At 34.2% G+C, this 23,584-nt stretch overlaps 2 protein-coding genes across 2 annotated transcripts in view; one reads left to right on the top strand and one right to left on the bottom strand.

Moving 5' to 3' along the window:
• Positions 1-23,584, bottom strand: part of LOC149417291 (atrial natriuretic peptide receptor 2-like) — a 366,040-nt gene that overhangs the window by 304,090 nt on the left and 38,366 nt on the right. The window lies entirely within an intron of this gene.
• Positions 2,193-20,705, top strand: LOC149417292 (uncharacterized). The gene is made up of 7 exons (XM_089640537.1): positions 2,193-2,244; positions 2,937-3,001; positions 5,553-5,673; positions 5,758-5,826; positions 5,924-6,458; positions 19,484-19,516; positions 20,617-20,705. Exons 2-7 carry the CDS (start codon positions 2,946-2,948, stop codon positions 20,703-20,705), a joined length of 903 nt encoding a protein of 300 aa, XP_089496663.1. The 5' UTR covers positions 2,193-2,244; positions 2,937-2,945.

The following is a 23,584-nucleotide window of genomic DNA, read 5'->3' as shown; positions in this document are numbered from 1 at the left end:
AAAATAAACCCCGACTTTGAGAAAAACAGTAAAACATTTAACATAAAATCATAGTCAAAGAAAATAAACCTTACAGTCCAATTTGAGCTGTTGAAAATAATTTTTAAGGTAATTATATTTTACGTTAAAAAAAGTCAGAAACTTAAAAAAATCTCTTTTCATTCAAAATTGTTTGAATATATTTTATAAATTTACGATTTGAGATTTTCACGGCCAAAAGTATTATAGTGGTTAATTTTTGAGGTGTTATGCCAAATACAGTGTCAATCATCGGAGAAATGTGTAAACTTTTCACATTTACATGGCCCTTATGATGGACACTGTAATGAGCGAAAGAGGTAGCGCAACGCGGCAGAATACCCCAAAAATAAACCACTATAAATATATTTTTAATTTTGACTTTTGCAAGTGATTTTTAGGGCTACACAGTATCACACCGTCGAAGTGACATCGAAGAAAATAGGAGATCAGTAAATTTATTCATTTGATTTTACATAAGTTATGTGTGTAGTGTTTACGTTACAAAAAACAAATTGGTTAGTCGAAACGTTATGAAAATGGATTGATTCAAAATTTTCACGCGTCAAGATTTAGTATTTAAAAAAAAAAAAAAAAAAATTCTTTAATAAATAATTTATCAATTTGCAGGGTATAATTATTAATGGTATAATTAGTTTTCACTGCTTTTGATATTTGAATGTTTCTCTTCCATAGAAGTTGGCGCTTGTTGTTTGGAAGAGTGGTGAGCATTAAGATGAAGAATATTTAATGTTTGTAGTTATGATATAAGGAAATATTAATGTTAAAATTTATAATGAATTAAGAAGATTGTTTCATCATTTCGGTATTTTTACATTGAACTTCTCTTTAATCGCTTTTAGTAGGTGTTTGTCGTTTTCGATTGTTCTGACATTTTCGGTTAGGCTGTTCAAGTATTTTTCCCGAGATATGTTTAATGATGTTGAGCAAAAGAGGTGTTCCATTTTTGTATTGAAAATATATGTTTTTGACGAGTTCGACTTTCAGTTAAAAAGCTGTGTATTTGTTTTTCTTTTATTATTTGAATTATTATCTTGTTTTGGACAGTAATAATAATATTGTAAAATCACTTTGAGGCATGATTTCAACAAATAAAAATGTTAAGTTAAAAGGTATACGGTTTTATTCTGATAAAGAAATCTTGGTTATAAAACATGTACATATTTTTAAAATAAAAATAGGTGTTTGAACAAAAATAATTATTTTTAATTTTATTGGAATAACTTTATGAAGCAATAAATGAACATTGGAGATTTAACCCATCAATGTAACATATCACTGAAAAATAAAATAATGCTAATACACAGAACAAGACATAGAAAAAAAAGATAACATCTCTGCTGGGAATCGAACCCATGATTTCTGCCTTATCGAGACAACGGCTCAACTCGGCCATAAAAAATAACATTTAACTTGGGATAAAAGCTGCCCTTGTCAAGTAAAATTAGCTTAATATAAAACCTGTCAAAACATTTATTTAAAACGGCTGACTTCGTGAAAATTAGCTTTGCGTTACTTTTATAAAAATGCACGAAAACTTTGCTAATGCAATAACGCCCACGTCGTTAACAGTCCAAGAGGGCTTTTTCTATTTTTGCGGTTTTTTTCGTATTTTCGAAGTCACTTGTGTCCGTAACAGCATATTCAAAAAAATATTTATCGTATATGTTTTTTAGATACATGTATGTTTTATACAACCTGTTAAAAATAAATAATCTAAAAAAATATTTTTCTTACTTTACGGCTGTTTATAAAATAGTAGTTTTCAATAAATCGCCAATCGACCTCAAGATTACTTTCATCTGCTACTACATACAACATGACAAAAATATATAAAAAATATTTTGTAATAGAACATATCTCAACCTATAGGACCCAATTTTTATATTTTTATATAATAGCTAAATAACTGTGTGATATTATTTGGAAAAACTATGCAAATCAACTTACTTTGATGTCAATTTTATGTATTAAAAAACAGCAATTTGAACAAAAAAAAAACTGTGTAATTAAACAGTATTTATACTATCTTAATTGATAAATAAATTAAATTAATTTAAAGATTTAATTGGTAATATTCTATATTCATTTAAACGCAAACACATATAAATGTTGGCATTTTACATATTCAATCATAACGCGAATATCGTTCGCCACAAGAGGTTGTCTCGCGACGCTGTTTTCTGTGAAGTAGTATTAAAAAACGTAAGTGTATTAGTTTATTTTCGATATACGTATAATATTGTAGACATAAAATCAAAACGTAGAATTTGTTCATGTAATTTGAAGGGAGCGGGTCAAAGGTGAACAAGGATGTGAATCGCGTGGAGGCAAACGTTGTTGAGATGATTGTACTTTCTCATATATTACCATCCAGCTGAACAATATGTAGCAGGTCTTAATTATTGTAAATCATCTCATTTGCAAGCGCCCGCTGTGGATATGTACGAACGAGACAGCAGTATTATAATTGCTTCCAGCAGTATAGACGAACACACGTATCGTATTTCATGTGACTCGTGTTATAGGGCTGTGCAAATTTTTAATTATAATAATAATTTGATTATTTAATTTGGCTATTATAGCTCTTCATGAATTGAACAAATGAAAATATAATATAATTATATAATATAATATATGTATATATATATACATTTTTTTTTGTAACAGGTAAATATATGACTGTTTTAAGTGTTGACAATAATTTTTTGTCTATAACCATTATTATTATTTATGATTTGCTTAGTTAAATTAAGTTTTCTTGAAAAATTAATTAGAGGTGAAAAATATTGTTAAATTATATCTAACCCTAGTTATTCTTTGAATATATTTGTTAATTTAATTTAGAATTTGCCATTTTTGAAGAAATGAAAATTAGCTTATTAATTTTTTTTCAGTGTATAAATATGGGAAACAAATGGCATTCCAAAACTTTCCGTCAGCTCAACAGAAAGAAGAAAAAGTATGATTTTTTTAATATCTTTATAACATAAATACTTTAAATATATTAAGACTACTGTTAATAATTAATTAATAAATACCATATCAAGACCTAATAGTCCTGTCAGTGGGGAGTTTTACCTTGCAAAAGGTTAGGTAGTTGCGATTTTGATATATGTTGTTAAGATTGGGACTCTAAAGAAAAAAAAAAGTTTTCGACCTTGGGAGGGTCGAGCTCGACCCGCCATCTTGGATTGAAGGTGCCAAAATTTGTTTTTTTCAAAATAATTGTGAAGTGGTCGTTTTTACAACCAAATTGTTCAAGGCAAACTTAAAGTCAACTAAATTACCTACATTTTTTGTAGAAAGTTTTTTTTTGTAAGTCTAATATGTAACGAGTTACAGTGGCGGAAATGTGAATATTTTTCTAAAAAATGATGAAATTCTCAACTTTGTAATTTTTTCGGGTTATTCATTACATAGTTATAATAATTTTGCTCATTTCCACACCACCATGAGGTAGAGAACATGGCGCATTTTATTGTGGTATCCCCAGTAGGTCTACTCCACAGATATACCAGCGATGGTAGATTTCGAAATTATGTTACATTACTATGAATTATGTTACAATAAATTATCTTACTTAATAACAGTCTTCGTCATCAATGTCATCATCTAACTCATTGCCTGTGATACTGAGATTCTGGGCTTCCATTGACAAAATCTCTTCTTCTTCGTCCTCGACATGGATGTGATCCTCTGGCCAATTTCGGCATGTTTGACCATTACAGCACCCACATACAATAGAACACTTCAATCCAGCTTTCCTGCAGCTACATGCAACGCTGCATCCTTTTTTACAATTGCATGAAATAAATTTTAATAAAGTCTCGGGTGCTGGTTTCTTTGTCATTCTTACTGGAACAAGCCCGTTGGTGTCACGTTTCCAGCCCCAGTTTTCTGGATTTTTTTGGATTCCATACCATTTTTGGACTTAATGGTACGTTCTAAATGCATGGTACCGTGCAGCGTCGTTCGTTGGTGGCAAAGAGGCAAGATTGAATTTGCTTTTTGTTGTCGACTTTACGAAACGTTTGTAGCGGACTTCTTCCAAGGTATCCCTATCCATGTCACCCCCGTACAAAGCAACAAGAAAGCGTGTTCCTGCAACTGCTATGTCTTCTGGTGTTGCATCATGTTGTTTGAAGATTCCTATCATGGCATTGAGTCTTGTGTCGTTTTGCACAAGCGAACAAAATTTTGTTTTTCCTTGGTTGAAGAAGGACGATGTTGTATCGCAGCCGCTAAAGGCATGAAGAAACAGAATATTCTCAGCCGCCTCTTTGTATTTCACACTATTCGCGGAATACAGTCTTTCAAAAGTTTTGCCTCTCCCGGGTTTGCGAAGATATATACAACTTTTGGGTGGTGCTAATGCTGTCAGCAGAACTAAGAGATCAACGTCTTCACCAATAATGAAAACAGCGTCATATGATGAACACAAGGAAATCGCAGTATTGACAATCAACTCATCAGCATCTTCTTCAGCCTGCTTAACTGTAAAATCATCCTGTATAAATTGCTTTGTAAGCATCGAAATCAGACGGACTTTGTTATTTTCATTGGCTAAAAATGGTTCTTGTGAAACTTGAACTGGCATTGTTTCATCGAAAAGAACATCTGCAGACATGAGCATCCAGGCAACGTCCTGTAACCAGGACTCAATCAGTGTTGCCAAGTCAGCTGTAGACTAGGATCCCACTATAACAAATCAACGTCATCGAGCACACGGATGATGCCAAATAAGTATATTGTAACGCAGAAATACGTTAAAATGATATTGTGTAATATGTTCGTACAAAATTTATCAAGAAAACTGGAGTTTTACAATTTTTTGTCAAAATTTTCTTTTTTCAACTGCTGTAACTCGTTACCTATTAGACTTACAAAAAAAAACTCTCTACAAAAAATGTAGGTAATTTAGTTGTCTTTAAGTTTGCGTTTAACAATTTGGTTGTAAAATCAACCACTTCATAATTATTTTGAAAAAACCAAATTTTGGCACCTTCAATCCAAGATGGCGGGACGAGCTCGACCCTCCCAAGGTCGAAAACTTTTTTTTCTTCTTTAGAGTCCCAATCTTAACAACATATGTGAAAATCGCTACTACCTAACCTTTTGCAAGGTGGAGCCCTTTTTTATCCCCCACTGACTGGACTATAAGACTTTAAAAAGAAATTCTTGATATTATTTTACGTTAAAAATGTAGTTTTCATTTTGCTACCCGCTGACATGTTTTCAAATAAAAAACAAAATTCTTCAACTTGAAGCCACCAGTTTCAACCGTATGCATCACGTGGTATGCGCTTAGTCTATTTAGTATATAGTGCGTACCACTTGCATCAGTTTATAACCAGTGGTAACATGTGTTTTCATTGAAAAAAAAATGTCACCGATCCAAAGTGACATCAAAATTTTTCACTCCAAATAATCTCAGTAATTGTCTTGTTGGTTATGTCTGTTAACACACTGTTTATATATTCTTAGTTTAAATTTGACTGTTTTTTGTACAGACCAATTTTTCTGAGAACTCTGGAAATGGAGGTTTTGGTGGATAACAACTTTGAAAGTTTCAGTACTGAACTAACCACGAATATAGTTGCCACGGCTGCGGCTGGTATATCTGTTTTAGCGGTAAGCAACATCAACTAGTGATTATATGGGTTTTTTTTATCTAATTGAATGTATAAGTTGTTCACATAAGATTGTTTTTTTTAGGAACAAAGTGTGGATGACATTCACGAATCTACTACAGCCGCACAATCAATGGAATCCGGCAATGGTGAAGTAAGAGATACGATGAAGCTTTTTTTTCTTAGCACGCATTATGAATTATAAATTTATATATAATTACTAACTACTTTATATTTTCAATCTAATTTAGTATCAGCTCATGGATAGTGCAGATCACGACATTCCTGCAATGGAGCCACCAGAAAAACCATTTGCCATTGATGGAAGGAGGATTGTCGATTTCCAATACATGTTTGCGGAATTGCAGAAAATTAATAATCATTGCCCACTTTTAGGATGTACTCTGTCCAATATTTATATTTATAAGGAAAATAGAAAAGGATTCCAATCAACTTTTTTTTTCCAATGTAATATGTGCCACCTCAAAATGAATATTTCATCGTATGACAAAAACATACCTCTAGATGTAAACCATGCTGCTGTGTCTGGAGCTGTAACCGTTGGGATAGGTTTCGCGAACCTGCAGCAACTTGCTGAAACCATGGAAATTCCGTCCATGACTGGAACAACATTTTGTAAAATTCAAAATAAAGTTTCTTCGTGGTATGAATCCACAGCTATCATAAAAATGAGAGAAGCAGCACAGAGAGAGGCAGAATATGCAAGAGAAATAGGAAGTGTAGATTCGAGTGGTACTCCGTTGATAACGGTTGTTGCGGATGGATGTTGGTCCAAAAGATCGTATGGAACTAACTACTCTGCCCTTTCTGGGGCTGCGGCAATCGTTGGCCAAAAATTTGGTCAAGTCCTTTTTTACAAAGTAAAAAATAAGTTTTGCGTAATATGTACCAGGGCTGACAATAAAGGCGAACCTGCCAAAGAACACACGTGTTTCAAAAACCACACCGGCAGCTCTACAAGCATGGAGTCAGACATTTTGGTAGAAGGTTTCATGTCTTCTATGAGCACACACGGCATTATATACTCCAAACTCATCGCCGATGGAGATTCCAGCACGTACAAAAAAATTTTAAAATCAAGGCCTTATAAAAACCTTACAGTGGAAAAAATTGAATGCCGCAACCATCTTTTAAGAAACTTCTGTAATAAATTACGTAAGATTACAACAGAAACATTTTATCCTCTAGCTTCACGAAAAATTTTGTCAGCCAGAATTTTGCGGCTTCGCACTGCTGTGCGATGTGCCATCTCGCATAGGAAAGGAGAAATTGGAACAATGGCTGACAAAATTTTCAAATTAAATTCTGACATATTAAATGGACCCCGGCATGTGTTTGGAGATCACAAATCCTGCCACTTAGGCGGATATTTTTGCAAACGTGCTGAAAACGGTGAACCCAATTGGACACCCCTTTTAGAGAAATGCAAGATGTTTGATAAAATAATGCTGCATGTAAACACTCTAGCATCACATTCTCGAAGTTTGATTTGTGATGTTGACAGCAACGTGGTTGAAAGATTTAACCAAATAATTGCCAAAATGACTGGAGGTAAGCGAATAAATTATACGTCCCGAAATTCGTACCAGAGTCGATGTGCCGCAGCAGTGGTGTCGTTTAATTCCAGGAGAATTCATTATTCCGTGCATAAAGAGGTTTTTGGAAACAGCCCAGGTACGTGGTCAAAAAGAATGGAAGCGAAGCGTGCACATATTGCAAGGAAAAAAAAATCCCCAAAAAAAAAACTTTCTTCCGGGTTTAACCATATTATCGCAGATAGCGATTATGGTCAACATTTAAACTCACCCGATATGGATGACGAGCTTTTCACGGAATCCAAAAAAATATTTTTAGAGTCTCTGAATCTCTCAGACGCCGATCGTTCGCGTATTGAAAATGAAACCGTTTTGCAATCAAAGTCAGGAGAATGGATGGAACTCCGGAGAAAGCGGCTAACAGCATCTTGGTTCGGGAAAATTTGTAAAAGACGATTAAACATCAGCTGTGGACCGTTAGTTAAAAGTATAATGTACCAAAGTCCGCTAGGGGTGCCATCAGTGCGTTTTGGTAATGACAACGAGGCCCAGGCCTTAATGCAGCTTTCCATTCAATTAGGTTTGACATTTACTAAATGCGGTTTGTTTTTAGATGAATGTCATCCTTTCCTAGGTGCCACTCCCGATAGTAAAGGAGATAATTTTATAGTCGAGATTAAATGCTGTTTTAGCGCTCGAGGTATGGAGCCGTTAGCAGCAATTAAAGAAAAAAAAATTAAGTTTTGGCATATTGACAAAGACGGTGAAGTTAAAGTAAACCAAAAACATGATTGGTATTTCCAAATTCAAGGACAACTCCACATCACCAAGTCCGATATATGTATATTTGGTGTATGGACCTCGAATAACATTCCATTAAAGGTTGAAACCATAAGAAGAGATGACTCTTTCTTTCACTTTTCAATGTTAAAACGCCTTCAAAATTTCTACTTTGATTGTTACTTGCCAGAAATCATTGACCCGAGATACGAAAGAGGCATGGATATTAGAAATCCTCCTTACATAGAGCAAGCCATAAAAAAAACGTAAGAACATCGCGTCTGTGAGGTTATTGGCTATCTGATTTTATTTTCCTTATGCTTGCTACAACCTTAACTTGCGTTTTATTGAAATTATTTTCATTGTGCTTAGATATAAATGTCTTTTACTCGTGTCTTGTACCTGAACTATGTACCATTTTGTAACATTGCGCAAAACAAATACATTATATTCCAATTGCCCGCCATGCACATATTTTTTTTTTTTTTTTTTTTTTTTTTTTTTTTTTATTTGGTACATTATTTTGTTACAATTTATGTTTTCCAGTAATGTAGGCCTCACTGGGTGGTTTGCCCGTGCTGAGGCCTTCATTTTATAATATGAAAATCTTATCTACATATTACATTTAAAGAGAAGATAGTAAATTTGAAAAGAAAATAATAAATTTAAAATTAAAAATAAAAATACATAATAATACATTTAAAATTAAAAAAATAATACAATGAAAATAATCTTGTGTGTTTGTGAGTGATGTGTGTTTATGTTGGTTTTGTGTGTTACGTGTAGGTTTTATTTTTATTTTATGCTATGACATTTTGGTAATATTGTCTTTTTTGTTGTTTAATCCATTTTGTAATTTTGTGTGTGAATTTATTTTTATTTTCCTCAATTTTAATTTCAATTTTTAGACTGTTGAAAGCTTTTATAGCATGGTATTGGTAGTGTCTTTGTCCAAATGTTGAATTTACTGTTGGAGTTTTAATGTTTTCTTTGTACGCTTGTCTAACTGGTCTGTTAGTGTTATTTTGTGTATGTTGAAATTTATTTTTTTGTTAAAAATGTAGTTTAGTAGTGTTTTAACGTATAATTGGCGTATATCTAGTACGTCACAGCTGTTGAATATTTGGTCTGTATCGGTCAGATTTTTATATTGATACATTCTTTAAATTATGTTGTATTATGTTCCTTATGAAAAAAACTGTTGTTTCTATTGAAATTGGAAAACCCTACAATAACTGTACACCATTTATTTCATATCTTGAGAGCTTCACTTACATTCATGCATCGTATCGTATAGTATTATTTTATTGAGTAAAGTGGGGAATTACTAAGCTATTTACATCAGTTCATCAAACACGGCTAAAGCCATTTTAAGGATCGTTTTTTTTGTGGAAAGTACATTTCACTGTGGAAAGTACGGTAAATATACTACTGAACTGAGTTTTATGTTCATATGAAAAATGCGTGTATCTATTTGTGAAATAACACGAATTAATTCAATAAACGAAAGAGCTCAAATCACTTGTACCTTAGCAATTCAGCATACACATAAATGTGAATAAAGAACATTCAATTACAAGATTTCTAGTTCTTTAAATATTTAAGCAACTGAAGTTATAAACGGAATCAACATAATTGTTGGAGACATGCTAGCTGAAAGAAATTGTTTTTATTGGTTTAAGTTCTGAAATACTACTTTATGCAATGTTTTATTGTTGTTTTTATGTTTTATTTTATATGTTTATGTAGTACAAAGTTTACTAGTACTGTAGTACAATATATGGAATATTAATATCAGATTTTTTTTTAAAAAGACCCGTTAGTCAATCTGCCAAAAATTGGTTTATCGGGACGTTATAAAAATACATATATAAATATTGTAAAAAAATCGTAAATCATTTTACCGCCAAACTTTTTCACTATTACGATCTAGGCAAAAAAAGAATAGCACAAAAGTTCTATTATTTGGAATATTCCAATATCATATACATATCCTTTAAATTAATTTTCCCACATCAGAAACACCAGATAAAGCAAACAACACTGTTTTTTTATATGCCTACTCACTGTTAAAACCAAAACTTTTAATTAAATAAATGTATTCTCAACTGTGTTTTATATTTCAATGTTGTGACAGCCTACTCACTGTAAAAACCTAAACTTTTAATTAAATAAATGTATTCTCAACTGTGTTTTATATTTCAATGTTGTGACAGCCTACTCACTGTAAACACCTAAACATTTAATTAAATAAATGTATTCTCAACTGTGTTTTATATTTCAATGTTGTGACAGCCTACTCACTGTAAAAACCTAAACTTTTAATTAAATAAATGTATTCTCAACGGTGTTTTATATTTCAATGTTGTGACAGCCTACTCACTGTAAAAACCTAAACTTTTAATTAAATAAATGTATTCTCAACGGTGTTTTATATTTCAATGTTGTGACAGCCTACTCACTGTAAAAACCTAAACTTTTAATTAAATAAATGTATTCTCAACGGTGTTTTATATTTCAATGTTGTGACAGCCCTAACAGCCATAGCAGCAGTCGTAAGATTATTACTCGGTCACAAGAGAGCCGCCGTTGGCGAGTGTTTTCATCGAATTGAAATATATCCAATATTTGGGGAAAAAATATTTTTTCCTAAATTCTTACAATTTTATAGGGAATTTTAGTTTACATGTTAATTAAATCGATACCTCTCTAATAATTATATCATATGGAGAAGATGCAGATTTACATAAAACTTGGAGATCTCTTTCGACATTTATGTATTTTGAAACTAAAATAAGCATAAATAGTAGTGGTTAAACTCAGTAAAAAGCTCATAGTTTACTTATAAAATAAAATTATTTTAATCGTGGATATCTGCCAGTTTTTAAAAAGCCGTTCATATAATGTTTATCAATACATTAGGGAATCTCAAGGGAAAATTCCCACATTGTAGGGAAAAACTGAAAGCCAGCTACCACATAAACGGCTAAGATAAAACACGATATTTTTAATTTGTCATCGGGAATGTTCGTTGTTGTCGATCGGGAGACCTCGGGTGTTTATGCCCGGATAGTATAAACAAACCACTTGTTCAGTAACGTTTTGGCGGAATTGTCTACAAAATACGACAAAGGCGACACAGTTGACCAATTTTTTAACTATTTTAGTAAATTTCGACAAAATCGTTATCTCTGCTACCCTCTTAAGGTATAACTACATAATTGCAACTCATTAGTGTCAGACACGATCAAAGTAAAGCGGATTATTTGATTACTTTGCTTAAACCGCAAATAACATTTAAAGAGGTTGTTGATATTTTTGTTACTTAAAACAAATTTTCGAAATATTCCTACAGGGCTAGGGAATATCTAAAAATAACTCTTTGTGTTTATAATATTTGCTTGTTCCGTTACACTTCAAGTCCTCCGCCTTAAATATAAGCAGTCAAAGTGGCCATTAGAGGTTTTTACTGGCTAAGTTGTAATTGCGTCTTTCGTATTATTGTACTCATATTTTTAGAAAATTTGAATCTTGAAAGAATTTTCAGTGTAAAGCATCGCAAAATTTACAAGCACACCTGATTTTTCTGGTAAAAAAACTCTTTGTTTAAGTTGAAAAATACGAAAAGTACACCTGACTTGATTTATTGTAGCACTTTGCGTGAATTATTAAAAACTAGATAGGTAGGTACTTCGTAACTTAATACATATTGTTGTTAGACGCGCATAGAAAAATATTAATCAACAAGCACAGACCCATGGGAAATCACGGGATATTATAATTCCAATTGTGAAAAAGAATATAATAATAAGTCTGTTAAAAATATCATATAAAAGATAGATACTTTAATGCTCTTCTTCAAAGAAAAATATCCAGTTTTTAAAATGAGACTTAAATTTTAAAAAAGTAAATCTTAGACCTAGATTTCATTGAACCCGAGTTTCGCAGGACAGACACATATCCGAAATTATTGTTTTTGATTATTTCTCGATATCAAAATAATAATTATAGATATATTATTGAATCATCGCCTTGAAATGGTAATATTTGAAACGTATTTTGAAAATACGATTGTATTACTCCTTTGTTAAACTTTTTTTGAGTTAAATGTTGTAAAATATATATTTTGAAGCCAACAAAATCTCCTTGAAAACTAACATGCTTTGGCGCCCTTCAGTTAATCTACAATCGATAAAAATTCAACTGAAAGAAGGTCGAGAAAATCTAATTGTTAGAAGAAAATCTGTCCTTCACAGCTGTGATAAGTATTTAAAATTACTAACGAGAGAAGCTTAAACGAACGGAAAAACACTTATTAAGTAAAGTAGGTGGAATTAAAAAACAGATTGGTAGAGAAAATCTATAATGCTTAGCGAAAAAAAAAACAATAATTTTATTCGTTTTCTGCATTAGTAAACATACTAATTTTGGTTTCCGGTGCATGCGTGAGTGATTTCAATTCCTGCGTAATTCGTAATTTTTTTCAATTTCAGTAATCTTTTATTTATAAAAATTGGAACTGAAAATAACAAAGAAATTAGACAAGCCATAAAGTAGGTACCAAAATTTTATTAATTTAAAATAGTTGTTCATTTAAAATGTGTATTTCTTTTCTTTAAATGTTTGACAGATATTTAGATGAATTAATAAAGTGAGTATACCTAATAGTTTCACAGTAGTTCTATTGGACATATTTTAGTGGGCTGTTCATGTATCTATTGCATATGAACGTACATATTCTTTGAGCAGCTATCCTTTTTATAAGCTTTGCTCCATTTTTTTGTTCAATCAGTATGAATATTACGTCGTTTGTTGTTTTATGTCATTGGAAGGAAGTAGTATTTTTTAATGTTTACCTATAATTGAAACGTATTTTTTTTTCTTTTAAAGGGCAATAATCCGGAAGAAAATGTATATTTTTGCAAATATTTTTAGTTTCAGAAACTTATAAGTTTTTTTTCTTTTGAAAAACAATAATTCAGAGGCAAATCCATTTTTATGTAAATACTTACAGCTTTACAAATCCAACGATAATACATCACGTGATTTTTCAGGGATCTCAAAACCAGTACTGCTATTTTGTTCCCCATCTGAGAAACAATTTGTGTTCAAAAGTATAAAGTTACCTTGTTGTTTTTGCGATTGCGGGTTCAAACCCTGGTAGATATTAGCAAATAGAAGTAGATTTCAATTTGTAAGATTTTTTGTAATGCTGAATTAAAGATTATCTGATAATTGACAGTACATTCTCTTTTTTATAAGGTTTGGAAGAAACTCTCATTATTTTGCTGTTGAGAGGCAACCATTTGTATTGGAAACTTGGCTTCAAATGGCAATTTAGCGACCAGATTTGAAAACAAGTCATTTGTACCCATCCTTATCCCCTTTTATTTTTCCTCTCCTACATTTCAAATACTTTCAAATGCCAAAGATCAACTGGCTTTGGGCAGATGGTACTCAAATGGTGTATACATCACAATTAAACGTTTCTCGCAATTCTAAGCCGCTCAAAAGTAAAGTATTAACTTCTTAGAAAAACTTTAAGTGTAAACATAACGTATCTACGTTATAATCTGTGCGTTCATAGATGACGATAATTAAATTACTTCACTTAAATACACTTTTGCAATTTATGTTCTAAAACATTAGGAAAAAATATTTATTTGCGCCTGAACGTACGCAATATGAATATGAATAAATAGTATTTTCCCCATAAAAACACAATTATTTCAATACAAACACCATATTGGATTGAATCGCCGGTGCAATATCGTATTTGAAAGAGTGAGGTTTTTAAATGGAAAAAAACTATTTATTTACATTCATATTGCGTTTTTCCGGAGGCAAACATGTACATTTTTTTTAATATTTTAAAGCATAACTTGCAAAACGTGTATTTAAGTGAAATCTTCAATTTACCACCATCTATGAACGCGTAGATTATAATGTACATTACGTTCACCCGTTCGAAGATGAAAATACACCTTTTGAAAGTTATGCTTTAAAATATTAATTTTCAAATACGATATTGAATTATCGATACAATATTGTATTTGTTTGCCTTTCTTGAAAGAATTGATTTTTAAGAAAATCATGTATCCGTATTCATATTGCGCCAACAACAAATCAAAAAGGTAATTTTGACAAAATAATTTAATTAACGCCATCTATGAACGCACAGGTTAAAACGTACGTTATATTTTTAACCTTAAATTGTTTTTCACCGTAGCAGCTAAGCAGATTAAATCCATCATTATAAATTAATGAGCATTATAAAATACGTCTCAGTTTCTGAAATATGTTTTAAAATTTATTTCTTCTTCGTCGTAAAATACGCTCACGTGTAGTGTAAGTAATACCCTCCGCGTATTTTTAGATCTTTTTTCAGAAATCTTGCTTCACATAAGACGGCATTAAAAATAAAATAGAAACATTACTTATAATAAGGCATCGAATTACCATACAGAATAAACAAGCTTCGTAAAAGAGATCAAATACAGCAAACACGAGGTAAATATAATGCATGAGTGGAAAGCTTGCCTCAGTACTGCAACCCCTATTTATCAAGGCAGTAAAACCTAGAATTGCTTGACTGTGAACGGCAATAATGCACCCGTGTTGGAATTTTTCGCTTCGTCGGCGTTGCATCAACTTTACGAGAAAATCTCAAAACAACCATAAGAACGTGAAGAAAGATTTTTTTTATTTTTTTATTATTGAACTATAATATAAAATTATTAAAATATGTTTTGGTTTAATATTTAACAAAATATTAATACTCGATAAAGGCTTGTATTTTTAAATACATCTATTTGAATTTTACTTTTGTTTTCGTGAATAAATGCTAATCTTTGAAATTGATATTTATTATTATTATTATTTATATGGTACAATATTTTTTACATTTTAAGTTTTCCAGTAATGTAGTCCTCACTGGGTGGCTTGCCGTGCTGAGGCCTTCATTTTATAATGTGAAAATAAAATCTACATAATACCTACATTTAATGAGAAAATAATACATTTAAAATAAAAAAAAATACATAATAATATATTTAAAATTAAAAAACAATACACTGAAAATAATCTTGTGTGTTTGTGAGTGATGTGTGTTTATATTGGTTTCGTGTGTTACGTGTAGGTTTTGTTTTTATTTTATGCTATGACATTTTGGTAATATTGTCTTTTTTGTTCTTTAATCCATTTTGTAATTTTGTGTGTGAATTTATTTTTATTTTCCTCAATTTTAATTTCAAATTTTACACTGTTGAAAGCTTTTATAGCATGGTATTTGTAGTGTCTTTGTCCGAAGCTTGAATTTACTGTCGGAGTTTTAATGTTTTCTTTGTACGCTAGTCTAACTGGTCTGTTAGTGTTATTTTGTGTATGTTGAAATTTATTTTTTTTGTCAAAAATGGATTTTAGTAGTGTTTTAACGTATAATTGGCGTATATCTAGTACGTCACAGCTGTTGAATATTTGGTCTGTGTCAGTCAGTCTATGTTTTTTTACTATTTCCTTTAAGATCGTTTTCTGTGCGGTTTCTATGTAATTGATAGCCGAGTGTGTTGCTCCTCCCCAAGCAATAATTCCATATTCTTTTATTGATTGGCAAAGTGCAAAATATATTGTTTTCAATTCTTTTATTTTATACATGTTCCTTATGTTTAGGAAAATGTGTATTAAATGTATATTAAGGCGAGGCCATACGTAGTAATGCAAAATCATATGTTTTTGGTTTGAAAATTTGGTCGCCTAAAAATGTTTTAGATGCTTTAATTAAATACTGCGAGTAGAATACATCTTGGCCTTTGAAATAATCGAGTATTTTTTGGATAAGTCTTTTTATAAGCCCAGAAAAAAATAATGTATAAGGCCTATGAAAACTGCTTTAAAGTTCAAAATCTCCTACTTACGAACCCATTCTCGGTTATAATTTTATTGTATAATGTGGCAAATTAAGTTATTTATAAAATGATCGAAAAAAAAAATATATATTTATGCCTAAACATAGTGAACATCCACCAAATAAAATAAAAGGCACTTTTTGGCCATTTTTTTTTCTTGCAGAAATCAAAACAGGCGGATGGTGTCAAGTGGGAATTTAAACTTATCGCCATCTACGTTAGGGATGTTATTGATAGCGGCTCAATTTAAAATATTACACGACGTAGTGCATCGCCTTAACCCACTTCCTGAGATCTAATGGAGCTGAAACTCGGCAGAAAGAATCTTTGTCGATAACAATACATACTATCATTTTGGTTGCAATAACGCATACACATATGTCATGCGGAAATACACATTTCTCTGAAATTTGATGACATTACAGCAGTTGACATGCGAAATAAATGTCGACCTACCCAATCAGGACTTGGCTCAGTTGTAAGCGCGGTTGATTCCAGTTTCTGTGGAGGAAGGTTCAATCCTCATTCTAATGATTTTTTTTTTTTTTTTTTAACAGTATTTTGAACATTTAAAATGTTTATAACAGTTAAAAGCCAGTCCCTTGGGGGGGGGGGGGAATTTTTACTGGTTGGTTTCAAAAACAAATTAAATGCATAAAAAAATGCGAATCGCGATATCACGATTGTGATTACTATTCAATAACTAATTTACTTTCGTAAACTATTTTAAAACAAATATTTTGTCAACACCATGAGGTTGAAAAATTGACTAAATAAAGTTTTTTTTAGTGCTACACTCTTCAGATGCCATAAAAAAGTATTGCTAGTACAAGGCATGGCAAATGGGGAAGAATGCGAAAAAATTAAGTTTTTTAAATACCTCACTTTACAGATCTCATTGAATTGTTAATTAACTCATCCGAAAAGAAAAGCAATTTTAAGGATCATATTTCATCTTTGAATCCTGGTGTGCTAAAAACAATCTCCCGTTATGGAACAACACCGTACTGTGAAAAAACTAATTTAATAATATATAAACATAACTTATGCTAGACCCGTTTCTGAACTCGTGACCTCAAGGATTCGAGTCAAGGATCTTAACTATCTCCGGCGTGGTTATTTGTTTAACTTGTTTGCCAGTCTTTATGGAAGCCGAAATTGTTTAAAATAATATTGTTGGATCCATTCCCACTAAATTCAAATCGATAAATATTTATGGAATGTTTTGGACATCGAACAACTTGACCCCTGTCTTGGACAAACTGCATTTCTGTGAATATGGGGTTAACATCCTCAAAATGTGTTCAAAGGCCTTTTGGAAGGGATCCAAGTTTTGAATAATATGTTGAGTGCAATGAAGCATTTAACGACACATGTCTCGACCCTCTGGATGCCTGGTATCAATTTTATTTATTTGTTTTAATTATCAACGCCATCAAACAAAGGTTTGAAAGGTTTACATACCAAAAAAACAACATAATGGTAGGTATAAAGGCATGTTTAATTGCCTTTAATATAGTACTTATAATAAAATAATATTATATTATTATAATAATGTTATCTAATAAAATATTGAAAACAGAAAGTAAGAAAATCGTTTTTAATATTCAAATGGCATAATAATAATAATACAATTTAGGTTCACATTACATACATAATTTATAAGTGCATTTTTTATACATAACCAAGAACATTGTTCAAAAAAAAGAGAGGTATAAGTTTTTGTATAAAAATAATAATGAATTTAGTAACGTTCACAGATCAACGTTTAACCACAAGACCCGCTCAATTAAATAATAAAAAAAAACAACCAAAGAAAACTAAACTAAAACTAAAAAAATGTTTTTATTCTGTAATGTATAAGTATATATGTTTTTACTTATTTTTATTTTTTTCAAGAATTATCCAAAAATACATACACTCATAATATGAGTTTATGAATTTTTGGACATAATATTATGTCTGTGCTACAATATAAACCACTGTAATTATTTGTAAAATGTTTATTCAAGAATAGACATAAATAAATACATAATAAGTGCATTTTTTAAAATATTAATTTATAATTGTTTTTAAAAATATATTTTGTTTTGGTTTGACTGGGGATTGAACCACCATTGAACAGCGCTAACACCTGAGCCAAATCCCAATTGGATTGAAGCGACATTTTATCGTATTTTATTTGCTACAATGTCATCAGATTTCAGAGAATTGCGTGATATGCGTATATACGCGTGATTGCCACCAAAAATTAAAATAATGCATTGCCGTTGTACGGGACGTGTTCGCCTGCACAAGAAAAAACTGTAAAATATAAGCACCGGCACACATTTACCTTTGTCCTTTGTAATGATTCAAATGAAACACTTGAGGTATTTCATTTGAACCGTTACAGAGTTATTTAAAATACCATAAAAATGCAGGGAATATCGACCATTGTAATATGTTTGCATAAACAAAAGACGATATATTCGACATTTGTAATTTGCATATTGAAAAGAACGCCTTTATAAAAGCGGTTGGTTTTTATTGCGGGTAAAACTCCTTGTATTCGTCCAAGGTCAGTCAGTAACGGCTCTGTGATATCGGGGCCAGTGAGCAGGACCGCACGCTGGAGGGAAGGCTCTCCGGGACTGGCTGGCAGGCGGGCTGGCTCAGTCGGCAACGTTCAGTCCCCTCGATCCATGGAATATCGACTCTTGTATGTTTGCATAAATGAATGCGTCTTGAGAAAGACGATATATTCGACATTTGTAATTTGCATATTGAAAAGAACGCCTTTATAAAAGCGGTTGGTTTTTATTGCGGGTGCAACTTCTTGTATCCCTCCAGGCTCAGTCGGTAACGGCTCTGCGGGGCGCTGGCTGGTTCAGTAGGCAATGGCAGATCCCCTCTCCGAGGCTGGCTGTTGGGAAGGCTCAGTGGAGCCCGAGGCAGGGGCGCCGCGACGTCGGGGCGTCGTTGGCTTGTCGGTGAGCAGCGAGCTCAGCAGCATGCAGTTGCAGTAGACAGCGGAAGTGGAGCGGGGGGGGGGGGAACCGGGTTGAAATCAAACACAGTGTGTTGGTCCCAGGTAGCGAAGCGGGTCAGGCAGAGCGGACAGCAGGTGTAGATGGTTCCAGGGTCTGAAGCGAAAGAGGCCGGTACTTTTGACTTTGACTTTTGATTTACTTTATTTTACAGAGTTCCTAAACATGAGTTTACTGACTCTAACATAATAATAATTGATTATCTTTAGATACTTTACTGTTATTTTTATTATTATAGTGGTGTTGAAAAAGAGCTTAAAAACTATACTGCGGCTGTAGGCAGGTTATTATTCCTTCCGGAGGACTATCTTGGGTTTTTTAAATTTAAATTTATCGTTTTCGCTATATTTGGAAAGTGAATTTATTGTTGGATTAGTGTGGCTGGAAAAGCCGGCATAAAATTTGGTTGCTTGGGAAACAATTAAGTTTTTTATCAACGGAATGTTGGTGTCTTTATGGATAGAAGAAATTCTAATCCATTTGGGTGCATTTAAAGCAAGTTTAATGGCTTTATTTTGAAATAGTTGAATCTTTTGTATTAGACTTGGAGCGGCGTGCCCCCAAATGGGGCATCCGTAAGTGAAACCTGGTCTTATTGTTGTTTTATAAAGAAGTAATTTATTATCCGTTGATAAACGACTTTTCTTTCCCATCATTGGATAAAGTGATGCTAGACATTTATTTGCTGCTGTTATTTTACTAGTTATATGTTTCTTTCAGGCGAGCTTGGAGTCAAGCGTTACACCTAGGTATTTAATTGATTTTTCCCATGGAACCTTTTCCCCAAACAGTTTAATGAATGGGGGCCGTTTTGGCCGTGTCTTTGAGAAAACGGTCGCGGCGCTTTTAGTAGGATTTATTGAAATTCTCCACTTTTTGCACCACTCTTCAGTTAGAGTGGCCTGTCTCTGAACACGCTTTGTGGCGATGCTCTCGACTGTTGAACTAGACATGATGTTAGTGTCATCCGCAAATTGAGTGATTTGAATGTTATGGTCAATGGGTTTAGGAATGTCACTAGAGTAGATGTTATACAAGGATGGAGAGAGTTGACTGCCTTGAGGGACCCCAGATGATAATGGGCGGGTTGTGGAGAAGACGTTTTCTGACTTGACTTTAAAGCATCTATCTCTCAGGTAGCTAGCTATTAATTGCGTAAGTCTCAAAGGATACCCGAGAGCGTTTATTTTATATAAAAGGCCGTTGTGCCAGACTTTATCAAAGGCTTTACTTACGTCGAGTGAGAGGATTACTGTTTTTTTCCTAGTATTAAAACCCTCCGTGATGTGTTCCACAACACGCAGGAGTTGGTGAGAGGTGGAATGACCTGCTCTGAAACCATGTTGGAAGTCTGGCAAGAACTTACTGTCCTGAGTGAATGAGTTTAATCTTGATAGTATAACTTTTTCCAGGATTTTACCTAGGCAAGGAAGGAGCCTAATAGGCCGATGATTCTCCGTTAATAGTGGGTCCTTACCTGGTTTGAGAATTAAAATTACGTCAGCTTCTTTAAAATCCTTTGGAAAGCAACGTAATCTCAGCGATGCGTTGCAGATGGCTGTAAAAGCGCAGATGCCTTTCTTTGGCAGATATTTTAAGATTTTATTTGAGATGCCGTCAGGACCGGCTGCTTTTTTTTTCTTTAATTTTTTAATTATGTTGTTTATTTCCTTAGGAGTTGTGAACCTGATTGGAGGGTCTTCAGGATCTAGACTTAAGATTGATTCTACTTTTGAATCCACCTTTGCTACGAAGGCTGAGTAGTCGTAGTCTGTATTGGGAGAGAATTGACTTTGAAGGCTATCTGCAAAGGCTTCAGCCTTGTCTGCAGCGGAGTATACTAATCCGTTGGGGCCTTTAATCGGAGAGATTTTAGTTTTTGGGCGTCTGAGTGCTTCCAGTACGCTGCTCTATCGTCTTCAAGAGTTTAGATGAAGTCGTGCCATCGCTCGTTGCGGAATTTGCTGAGGGCCTCACGTACTTCTCTGTTTAGTCTATTAAAATGATGCTTTACTATTGGATTGCAAGATCTCTGCCACTCTTTCCTAACAAGATTTTTTTCCCTAATAAGATCTTTGATCTCTTCGGGTATTCCATGTCGTGTGGTGTCGGTAGGAATCTCAACGGACGCCTTGTTGATGCATGATTTTAATGTTTGAATTAAGGTGGAGGTAGCAGCGTTAAGAGTGGCTTCGTCGGGAATTGATGTGGGAATTGTTATATTTTTATTCATTAGTTCGTTAAGTTTATTCCATTTAATTTTAGTTGGTAGAGGATTAACGGGGACCAGAGGATTAGAGCCTCCTGTTAGAGAGAGGAGAACTGGATCGTGGTCAGATGAAAGTTCGTTAAGTACTCGGAGGGAGTGCAGATGGCTAGTATTTTTAAGAATGACGATGTCAATCACGTCCGGATTACCGGTATGGTGATGAATCGTTGGTCTATCTGGAGCATCGACTACGATAGGATGGGTACTCGCGTAATTTGCGAGTACGTTACCTTTGGTGTTATTTTTTAGTCTGTGCCACGATCCGTGCTTTGCGTTCATGTCCCCAGCTATTATAGTGGGGACATTTTCAGACAAGAGATTGTCTAATTCTGCTGGAATTAATTTGCGGGTAGGGGGTGAGTAGACAAAAATGAGTTTAAGTGGTCCGGAAGAGGTATTGATTATTACCGAGGTGGATTCAATGTTACTACTAGAGAATGAATGTGCTAGACGGTGGTCAATATTATTTTTAACCGAGATGGCGGTACCGCCTCCTCTGTTGGCTAGTCTGTTGTCACGGTAAGTTATGTAATTTGGTATTCTGAAGTTCCTGGAAGGCTTGAGCCAGATCTCGTTAATGAGGAATACTTCAATACTATAATCGTGAAGGAATTCAATTATTTCCTCCTTGTGAGCTAGGACTGAGCCATTGGCGTTCCAAAAGGCCGTCTGTAGGTTGATTAATTTAACATTTTGTCTAGACATTGTGATTTCTTATCAGGGCTTGAATTTTTGCCAGCTCTTTGGTGGCATGTTGAATGGTAAATTGAAGCGCCGTGGCTTGTTCAATAAGTGCCTGGACATGTACGGGGTCCAGGAGTCGTGGAGGAAAGTCGGGAGAGGAGTCTTGGGGAGTTGGTTTCGGATCGGGCTGGCGCTCTAACCTGTGTTGTTGGCTACTGCCCTGTGTGATGGGCGCCCTTTGTTCCCTCTGGGAATTTCAGGATTGTAATAGTGTGGCTCGGGCCACCTGCGGTGAGAGGGAGGTAGGGGAGGGAAAGCAGCTTGCGAGGCTGCGGGAACAATGGGAGTTTGAGTTTGATTTATCTGAGTTTGATTTATCTGAGTTTGATTTAACTGATTCCGCTTTTGCGGCTGACTTTGATGGCCCTGTCTCTCTTGGCGGTTAATATTTGATTTATTTACATTGTAATTGCGATTATAATTGTTATTTTTATTCCTATTGAAGTTATGATTTCTTTGGGGCCTGGCGGGGCACCCACCGTAATTAGCCGTGTGCGCTCCTTCGCACAGGGCACATTTAGCCGGGGTATCTCTCGGCTTTTTGCAGTCAGAAAACCTATGTGGTCCTCCGCATTTCACACATTTTTCGCTGCCATGGCAGCAAGTAGCCGAATGGCCGTGAGCCTGGCAACGGTAGCATTGCCCTATCCTTTCCTTGTTGCGAAGGGACTTTACTTGTATTTTTAGCCTGAATACCCCTTAATTATTAGGAGACCAAATTTGTCCCCAAACATCATAAGAATTTGGGTTCCTGATATTTAAAGGGTTAAGTTATTGAAAATATCTTTGCCCGCTTCGTTCTTAGTCAGCGTGACAAGAACTAAGGGGATGTGTTTTTTGTGCGTCCATCCTTCATCCTATGGACGGCAATAACAGGGAATTTTTTTATCAGCTCCTCCTTGATCTCCTCGGAGGAGATGTCCTCCGGAATGCCTCTGAGGACGACCCTCAGCGGCTTTTCTTCGGGGAGTCTAAAAGTGTGGAATTCTATGTTCCTTGCTAATAGATTTCTCGTGACGGCGTGATGGTCACGCGGCGATTTTGTCAAGATATGGAGACCAGTCCCCATATTCTTCGCCGAGAAATCTATCCTTTTATCTTCAAGTGAGCGAAGAAGGGATGTTGTTTCGCTTTTCTTGTGCAAAACTATCGGGGGAATACGCGCAAATTTGCGTGGCGCTGTCACTACTTCAGATGTCCCAATTTGTTGGGTAGCTGACGTAGGGGTCGGGGACGGCGATCTTAAGACTTCAAATTTATTATTAATGTTATTAATAGCCGCCTCGGCTCTAGGCGACTGAGAGCCAGTTTTTTTCTTAGGGAGTGGGGATGAGCGAGGGGAATTGACAGGAGTCAGTGACCCGCTAGAGTTGGTGTGCGATCTTTTTCGCCTGGCTACGAGTTCGTAGGCTGATTCATCAGACGATGAAGCGCAGTCCTCCATCTCAACAAGATTGTGGTGTTCCCAACCACGAGAACAACTCGGTTGAGATGGGGTTAGCTGTCTGGGAGAGGCTTCAACGGCCTCCTCTAGATAAGTTTTTAAAACAATGCTGGCGAGGTGATCTTTCTCCTCCGAAGAAAGATCACGCCCCAGGCGGTTTGCCATAAAAGACCTGACGTTAGGCCG

This window comes from Hesperophylax consimilis, chromosome 15 (genome assembly GCF_061612785.1).
Source record: "Hesperophylax consimilis isolate HC1 chromosome 15, BYU_Hcon_1.0, whole genome shotgun sequence".
Lineage (NCBI taxonomy): Eukaryota > Metazoa > Arthropoda > Insecta > Trichoptera > Limnephilidae > Hesperophylax > Hesperophylax consimilis.
This window is presented reverse-complemented; position numbering and strand designations above follow the sequence as displayed.